The 9,614-nt window shown below is 40.8% G+C and overlaps 1 protein-coding gene and 1 pseudogene across 2 annotated transcripts in view; both read right to left on the reverse strand.

Annotated features, from left to right (window-relative positions):
- XPOT (exportin for tRNA) overlaps nucleotides 1-8,561 on the reverse strand; it is a 41,772-nt gene extending 33,211 nt beyond the window's left edge. For both annotated transcript variants that reach the window (XM_056130760.1, XM_056130761.1), the window contains exons 1-4: nucleotides 8,443-8,561; nucleotides 3,724-3,806; nucleotides 1,822-1,878; nucleotides 948-1,017 (exon numbers count right to left, since the gene is read on the reverse strand). In XM_056130760.1, the coding sequence (XP_055986735.1) occupies nucleotides 948-1,017; nucleotides 1,822-1,878; nucleotides 3,724-3,806; nucleotides 8,443-8,502 (270 nt within the window). In that variant the 5' untranslated portion in view covers nucleotides 8,503-8,561. The remainder of the gene's footprint in view (nucleotides 1-947; nucleotides 1,018-1,821; nucleotides 1,879-3,723; nucleotides 3,807-8,442) is intronic.
- On the reverse strand, nucleotides 8,522-8,659 carry LOC130039007 (uncharacterized; annotated as a pseudogene).
- Nucleotides 8,660-9,614: the final 955 nt, after the last annotated feature.

Genomic DNA, 9,614 nt, shown 5'->3' on the forward strand with positions numbered 1-9,614 from the left:
TTATGTACTTGAAATTAATTAAGTATTAAACAACTGGCGAGATAAAGAATCACCAAATGAAAAAAGGTGCAAAATGTTCTTTCTTAATTTTTCAGAAAAAAAGTGTCAGAGACCATTTCATTAGTTCCTGTAATTTTTTCCTAAGGAAAAACAAGTAATTTTTTCCTTCCAGTTAAACTTCCTCTTTAAGGGAAATAAAAACTCTAGTTATACAACTGATTTATAAACTATGGTTAGTTAAAATAAGGATGTACTGAATAAACAATTCTACTGATACCTTTGGAGAGGACCCTGTGATAGGCTGGAGAGGGACAGAGGGACCATACAGAGGTTAAAGCACTAAACCTCTTATATGTGGTTGATCTGGGTACAATTCCTGGCACATGGTCCCCCAAGCACTGCCAGGAGTGAACCCTGAGCAAAGAGTCAGGAGTAAACCCACAGCGCTGCTGAGTACGGACCCACTGCCAAACCCTTCTTCCCACCAGGTACATAAGGAAAAGAGAAAAGGACTCTAAAGAGACTGCCAGCAGGGTTCACTGATTTTTGTCTGGGAGTCACACAACACTGGAGCTAGGGGTTATTCAGCATTCAGTGGTCACTCCCAGGGGAGATTGTTTAGTCCACTGACCAATCTCTCTGGGTCCTTTTAAGAGTGAATAGAAAAATAATTTTTTTGTCAGAACAAAACAAAAGACCTATAGTTTATAGCCAAAGGTTCCATAATGCTATAAAGAGAAACAGTAATATGTTTCCGTTCTTGATGATTTTTCAATTATTCCTGCTGCCATCTAACCAGTAGCTATTCAAAGCTAGTACCTAAAAGGAAAAGCTAGAGGGATCATATAGAGAATGGAAAAGCAATATCATTGAAAGGTTGTACACTGTTGCAAGAATAACAAATTAGATATCCAGTAATGAGGTACTGAATGAGATTATTTTTCTACCTGAGCTTGAAGCCAAGATATGAGCGTCTCCCTAATTAGTTGTTGTTGGACAGTTGTTAGTTCTGAGTATCTGTTCAAAACAGAGAAGAAAAATAATAGTTACATTTGGTGCCTTATCTTTAAAAAGTTAACAGTTTGTTTATTTGAAAAGGAAAATTTGTATAGCACCTGACTGCTTAAAATTCCCTAAATAGACTGATAATGCCACCTACATTGGTGTATTAGTTGGGCATCAATCTCAGTTTGAATTCTGGCTTACTTCATGTTTAAACAAAATAAAAGTCAACAATTTTTCAGATCGGAAGTCAGTGGCTTATAGAATAAATGAGTAAGCTAAGGGTCTAGGGAGCAGTGGTTCATTTATTTAATAAAAGCAGGGTTTCTGAAGACAAGTATGTATCCATTTCATGCTTCTGTTCAACTCTGACACAGCAGCCAAGCAGGAAACATGCTTGGTATTGCTAAGTCTTTTCCAGAGAAGCTGGAAATTCTTTTTTTTTTTCCTGTGAAATGGCTTGATTTTTTTTTTCCCTTTTCTTGTCATGCTGGGAATAGAATTCTAGGCGTTTACACATTCAAGGCATGCACTGTAGCACTAAGTCACATCCCTGGCTAGAAATAGATTTTTAATGAAACCAATGAACTTAGAATTTTAGAAACACTTTGCGATAAATCAAAGAACATCTGTTAACTAGATATGGCATACATTATGAATTTAAAATTTGTATTATAGTTTTTTCCAAAAGAGAAGAAAAGTTAATTAAAATTACTCTGTGAGGGCCATCTACCAAAAACAACTATTCTGTTAAACTAAAATGTGTTTAAAATGCCCCTTCCCCAAAATATCATTTAAAACATGAGAAAAAGGCCTTACTTGTACTTAACTTGATATTCTAATACTTGAAAGCAGAAAAACTTTACGTGATCATCACTACAAAGGAAAAAAAAGAAAAAATTAGACAAACAGAAAACAGGGAAATAAATCAGAGACAAATACTAGTAACACAGTTGAAAAGCTTTTCAAAATACGTGTTTGGCTTGTTTTCTACCTACTGATCATTTATTACATTCATACACATTTGTTTAAAAGCTCTGAGAACTTTGACATTTACCATATTTATTAAATTTGTTAAGACCAAAAATTAAAAAATTAGGATGCATCTTAAGTATAGTGATTTGCAAAGAACAAGCATTTCTACTAGTTGTTAGTATTAGTGTAAAATCTTAACATCTACAGTTTACAACAAAAAGGTTTGGTATAGTGAAACGAAAGGTAAAAGGGCCAGAGGATGAATCAAACCAGATATGAGCATCAAAGTCAAATGGAAGAGTTTAACCCTAGACAATCCTACTGCAGTCCAGTCCAAAGCATGCAAGGGGTCAGACAGACTGGCAGTCCAGCTTCAAAATTCATACCACAAATACACAAACTACAAAGATACTGCTGTCTACACAGGCAAGAGAAGCAAAAATCAGTATCCACCAATTATCCACTGCACACATCCCGGTTGTAGTCCTCCCAGGCTGCCGTGGTATTCACACACACACATGCGCTCGCCAGAGTGGCACTTCTAGTTGCAACACTCACTTATCTTTCAGCTGCAGTTCTGGCTGGGGGTTGCAAACGTCGCCTGTGGTGCTGGCTGGAGACGGCACTCTCTGGCAGCACCTGCGGTCCCAGGCAGTAGAGCTGCTGGGACCACACCAGGCACACGGAGGCAGCACCAGTGTGAGAACTCATGCCCTTATGCTTTCAAGGCAGGCACTGTTCGCAACTGAGCCACCCCCCGGGGCCCAGTTTTCTATTTTGTTTCATAGCTCTTACATGTATGTGGGATTCACCGTGCCTGGTGCCAACCCAGAAACTTTCCTACCCATTCCTCCCACTTATCCCAGTACATTTTCTGCAGTGTTGGGGAATCAAACCCACTGAGCCACATTCCCAGTCATAAATGAAAATTAACTGAAAATGACTCAGAACTCTGGATATTCGACCACAATCACAACAAAGAGAAGAAAGCTTATAGGTGGAAATACTCTAACACTACATTTTAAGGTTCTGTTTGGAGATAACTGTAATGGCGAGGTTAATGAGCGCAAGAAAAAAACAAATGAGGGACCCAAGGATGTCTCTGTGTCAAACAGCCCTGCCTGCGCATGAGGTTGTGAGTCTGAAGCCTGTAGGCGAAAGAAATGGCAATGACCCGGGCTCTGCCGTAGGGGAACCCCAGTGCCACAACAGCAGGTGCGTCCTCCACCACACAGCCAGCTGAGTGGGAACACAACGAAGGGTGTGACCCTGATACAACAGTACAACTAAAAACAAAAAAGTATGCGAGCGCCATGGCCAGCCAGGATGTGCAGCCAGGTACACAGCATAAGACAAAAAGTCCTTTGACTCAGTAGTCTGTCTCGGAATGGCCAACGTGTTTGGCTCACTATTTCTCTCATCTCTACGTGGAATAGTTTTTTCTTTGTTTGTTTTGTTTTGGGCCACAGCTGGCTGTGCTCAAGGCTTACTTCTGGCTCTGCACTCAGATCACTGCTGGCGGGGCTCAAGGGACCGTGTGTGGTGCGAGGGAATCAAGCCCACGTCAGCTGTACCAACACAAATGCCCCGCCAGCTTTACTCTCCCTCCGGCCTCATTGCCAAACAATTTTCTAAAGCAAAAATGAAAAGTGTTCTATAGAAAGTTTTAAAAAAATATAGGTGAATGTAACAAGTTCATAGAAATTAGGATTTGTCCAAGAGCTATGCAGCTTTCATTTTAATTACCTGTAGGTCCTCTGGGCCAGAGCTTCTGCACACACTTGCCAGGCATCTGGGGAAACCTTTAACTGCTCGAAATAGGCCAGGGCCTGTAAGATTACAAAGAATAAGGCATTTTGGAATAGTCACTCTTCCGGGAATTAAAAAAATATTAAGAAATCAGTGAATCTAAAGAAAAAGTAGCTAAGTCATGGAATTCTGTCTTCTGTGCAACTTAGTGATTATCTCTAGAAAGGGAATTAAGGGGGAAGTGGGAGAGTGGGGGTTAGAGAGGGAGAGAGGGGGAGAGAGAGAGGAAGGGAGGGAGGGAGGGAGGGAGGAAGAGAGAGAGAGAAAGAGAGAGAGATCACATGCAGGGGTTAAGGTGCTGGCCTTGCTGTAACTGACGCTGACACTGGTTTGAATCCCTTGATCCCTAGCACAAGTTTCCCCAGTACAGAACTGGGAACAGTTACTTAAGCAATGCCTGGTGTGGCCCAGAAACCAGAAAACTAAAAGAAAAAAAAAATTTACTTTTTCCTTTTTTCTGTTTTGTCCCAACCCAAGAAGGGAGGGAGGGAGGGAGGGAGGGAGGGAGGGAGGGAGGGAAGAAAATTCTATCTGGTAGATAGTCAAATCTGTTTCCTTAAACAAAGTAGACAATATAAAACGATACTGTACAGAATACCCTGGATTATTAGGACCAAGAAAGAAAATAAAATTGTTAAGTGCTATACATTATTAAAGCATAAGCAATTATAAAATACATAGGACCAGAGAGAGAGTACAGAGCTAAAGTGCTTGTTTTAAATGAAGCCTACCCAGGTCCTGTCCCTGGCACTGCATACGAGCACAGAGCAGAAGCAGCCACTAAACCCCGCTAGGTGTGGCAAAAAAAACAAAAACAAAACAAATACAAATTTTAGTTTTCCTATTAATCATTAAGCTATTAAATAAATTAACATAGAAAAATTCTCTGCACATCCTTTGACCTATTAACAGGAGTATTTAAATTCAACGGTAACAGGAGTATTTAAATTCAACGATAAATTCCCTATATAATTAGATTGTGTGCACGTGTACATGTATATATTTTAACTGTATTCTTCATCAAAGTTTGTAATTATATTTTACTCTGGGTAAGAGTTTTTTTTTTAAAACACACACATACACACACAAAACCTCACTGCATTTACTATTTTCTTGTATTATTTAACAATGTGAAGGATAGGTTTTCATTTTGTCTCATGGCTGTTTCCAATGACATATTACCTGCAGAAATTACTATATTACAATATTATACTACACTATATATAGTATATGTACGGAGTAGCATCAGAGTTCAACTGCTGTACAACAGTAATCCATGAAAGGGCTGGGGATGTAGTTCAGTGGTAGAACACTGGCCCTGTACATGTGAGACCCTGGTTTCAATCCCCCCCACCTCCCCACCCCCGCTCGAAACAAACAAAATTCCATTAAAACCAGAGCTTCTTAGAGATGCCTCCAGGCGGAGTTTCACCTGGGGCACCCCAGAGTGTGTGCAGGTAAGTCCCACCACCTGCCCCAACAGAGCCCGGGCACCCAAAAACCTCCAGAACCCAACTGCCGCCACACTCATGGCCAATCTCCCCAGACTCAGGACGAACCTCACACATGAGAATGAATCTGCTAAAACACTCGGGTATGTGGGTTTTGTGACTGAAATCTCACTATCAACCTATTATTTCAATTAACAACAAAAGTGGGAGGAAAGAATTCAGCAGCTAAAATTGTTACTAATGTGCTTTTTTAAAAAAAAATATAATACTTATGAAGCAAAACAGATATTGTTTTATTTCGGGGCCACACTTGGCAATAGTTAAGGCTTACTCCTGGCTCTATGCTCAGGGGTTCAGGGGGACAAATGTGATGCCAGGATCAAACTGGGGCTGCCTATATTTTTCTGACCACCCTCCCACCCCCCAGTATTCAGTTTCTTAACATAAATTTGTATTATGAATTTATGCATTACAAACATTACCAAAAAAAAAAAAAAAAGGGTACTGAGGGTACTGAACATGTTGAAGCTTTTTTATCAATCAGATTTTTTCGGAGCATTTTGTTTTGGAGCTGCACCTGGCAGTAGCCCCCTTGGCGCTGGGCAGGTGCTCAATAAGCAGTACTGGGGATCCAACCAGGTCATAAAAGCACACACACAAGCCCTCTGAGCGCCCTCCCAGCCCATCACCTAGTTCTTATCACATCTTCATTCTAATGCTCTGTTGTCTATAACGTGGCAACAGAATCAGTTCAGCTACTTTCTTTTTAAAAAATTTATTTATTGAATCGCCAGAGAACAGTTACAAAGTTTTCGTGTTTGAATCTCAGTCGTACAATGATCAAACACCCATCCCTTCACCAGTGCACATTTTCCACCACCGAAAACCCCAGTATGGGTTGGAGAGATAGCACAGTGGGTAGGGCATTTGCCTAGCATGCGGCCGACCCAGGTTCGATTCCCAGCATCCCATATGGTCCCTGAGCACCGCCAGGAGTAATTCCTGAATGCAGAGCCAGGAGTAACCCTGTGCATCGCCACCATGTGTGACTCAATGAGAAAAAAAAAAAAAAAACCAGTATAATGCAGCTACTTTTATGGTACATGTAGAAAAGAGAATTAGACATAACTGAGAATTGGAGTTAACAGACAGTGATCTACCTTGCCACCAAGCTGGATTACGGTACCACTAACCACTAACTTCAGGACTACCAGAAGTCATTTTCTGTTAAGACTTCTTTTTCAGCCAGACCCAGGTCCTCACACACATAAAGCACAAACTCTACCACTTGGCTACCTTCCTGGCTACCAGCAGTGCCCACAGGTGAGTGTGTGATCAGGGGATCACTCTTGATGGCATTTGGGGAACAATATGCAATGCCAGGGATCAAACCAGTGATGCTTACAAGCAAGGTAAGTCACCTTGGCCCATATCTCTGGCACCAGAAAAAAACCCCACTTATTAGATGGTGAAACTCAGTAACCAACCAAAAGACTTCCAAAACAGTGAGTACGTGGGGCCCAGGAGACAGCACAAGGGTCAGGATGCATGTTGTACTCACAGGACCTGTCAGATTCCCAGCCTCACATGCTCTAACCCCAGCACTGCCAGGAGCAGCCCTGCATACCTCAACGACAGGACCCTAGCAACAAACTGTAAGTGCCTTGATAGCTGAGTACTGTTGGGAGGGGCCCCTACGTCTCCTAAGCACTGCTTGAGACAAAGGATACCCTCCCCTCCAAAAAAGTGAACATAAAAATAACTAAGAAGGTCATGTAAAAACCTAGTAGTTAAAGGCTTTTATAATGATGATGCAATATCAAGCCAGATTGGACAACATAAAATCTACGCTTCAGCTTTGTGACTAAGGGTTTACAAGGGAAGTAGTTTAAACCCCCATGGAAAAGAGTTTTTATCTACACACAGCACAAGTGAACTTTTTGTATCTTTTGTGTCCTAAATAGTATGACAGGTATCCTTAGCCAGACATTTAAATCACAATTCCTTCGATATGTAGAACAGGTTGCTTATTTAACAGCAGATGCATGCATGTGATACTACTCTGTAAAAAATAACTTAAAAATTTTTGTTAAATTTTTGCTTAAAAGCAGAAAGCTACTATAATATTTAGTGAGACAGTTAACCTCATTTATGAAAGAAGATCCTTTGCTATAAGGAGTATAACGATGACAAAATGGTTCTCCTCCTACTTATCCTACACTTCAAAACGCCCACATGTCTTTAAAAATTTTAATTACAGGCTGGTTCGATAGATTCTTCTTTTATCACACAGCTATAGTCATGATTATAGGTACAGGCTACAGTATGTTTAATTGTTTATATTTACCCAAATATTCCAATACCTCATAATGGATTCCTGGACATGTAATCATTTTACGTAATCTAAGACATAACACAAGCATAACTTCTTACTTAACACATTTGCCTAGACTAAATCACAAGGATGTTAGGTATCAGTAAGGTGAGTTCTAGACAAGTAGAGACCGAGCTAAGCAAAGGGAAAATAAAATAAGCAAATCTGTCACTATGGAATCATCGATTTGCTCGAGCAGGCCCAGTAACACCTCCATTGGAGACTTTGTTGTTACTGTGTTTGGCATATCGAATACGTCACGGGGAGCTTGCCAGGCTCTGCCATGCGGGCGAGATACTCTCAGTAGCTTGCCCGGCTCTCCAAGAGGGGCGGAGGAATCGAACTCTATCCCTCAAATAACCCACAGCACCACAACTTTTAAAGAATTATAAACAATAGTTGCTGTGACATAGAGACCTGTCTTGAATCACGTATGATTTTAATATTTTCGGGTCAGAGAGAAAATACTGCAAGTAAAGTGTTGGCCTTATATGTGGCTGACCCAGTTTGGATCCTAGGCATCACACATGATCCCCCAAACACTACCAGGATTGATCCCTGAGCATAACCAGGAGTGATCCCTAGGTACAGAACCCAGAGCATCATCAAGTATGGTCCCCAAAATCAGAAAAACAAGGATACTTTTTAATACTTTTGTTGAGCCATCCAAAGAAAACAAATATCAACAGGCAATGTTTCTGTATTCATCACATATTCAAACACCTCACATTTCCTACCCAAATTAAATATTTATCATCAGGTACACTTTTTAAAAATTCAAGATCTCTGTGGTAACATGCTTTAGAAAATGATTAAGCCAACTTTACTTACCCTTTGTCTGAAGTCTGAATCAGCATTTGGATTTAGCCCTAAAAGAGCCTGTTCATCCATCCCTGCTGCTATACTTGGAGTTTTCTGGCCTCTGATCCCACAGAAGAATCCACAAACATCTGCAAAAATATACAAAGAGCTGAATCACAGGAAAAAAAAAATTGATGCTTATCCAGGATATCTACACTTGATCTTAGCCAAAAGGCCGAGAAGCGATAGCACAGCGGGTAGGGCGGTCGCCTTACACGCGGCCAACATGGCTGACCCGAGTTCGATTCCTCCTCCGCCCCTCTCGGAGAGCCCGGCAAGCTACCGAGAGTATTCGATATGCCAGACACAGTAACAACAAAAGTCTCCAATGGAGACGTTACTGGGCCCGCTCGAGCAAAATCGACGATCAACGGGAGGGCCTTTACCTTTACCTTTACCAGGATATCAAGATGACAACATTACATAAAGAAGTTCAGGAGTGTTGCTTAGGAGAACCTTTCCCTACCATGGGAGATTTCCTTCCCTTTCCCTTCTTTCTATTCTCTTAAATAAAAGCTCTTCTGAATTTAAGGCAGGGAATGGGGGGGGGGGGGGGGGGGAGGAGGAGTTCAAGTGTTAAACCCACTTCTTATGAAACGATCCAAATTACAACCAAAAGTTTAGGTCTCAGCATAACATTCTTGTTGAATATTCTGCTGAATCTTGCATAATATTCTGCTGAATATTCTTGTCATATGAGATTTCCCAAAGTCTAATGTATGCTACCAAAGTTCTAAGATTTTCTGATTCTTCGAGATTGTCAATAAATAATTTCTTTCTAAAAAGTAATCCTTTTCTGGGCCAGAGGACTAACTCAACGAGAGCTGGAACCCATGCTCTGCCTGCAGAAGGCCAAGGTTCAAAATCTAACACAGCACTGGTCCCAAGCAGAGGGAGGCGGCGGCGGCCCTGGCATCGCAGGGCATGGGCCCCAAACCAAAATAAATACCTTTCTACTTTAAATAAAAGAAGCATTTCGTTTATGCACTGTTTGTACTTATCTTCAACAACTAAAAGTACAATTATCCAATATTAAAATGAAAAGAGCAATATAGACTATCCTATACTGTAATAATATGCCTGTGTCTACTTGTGTCAAAAAAAAGAATTAGAATAACTAAACAGGACCGTGGCGTTGGATG

This window comes from Sorex fumeus, unplaced genomic scaffold, assembly GCF_029834395.1.
Source record: "Sorex fumeus unplaced genomic scaffold, SorFum_2.1 ptg000081l, whole genome shotgun sequence".
In the NCBI taxonomy this organism is placed as follows: Eukaryota; Metazoa; Chordata; class Mammalia; order Eulipotyphla; family Soricidae; genus Sorex; species Sorex fumeus.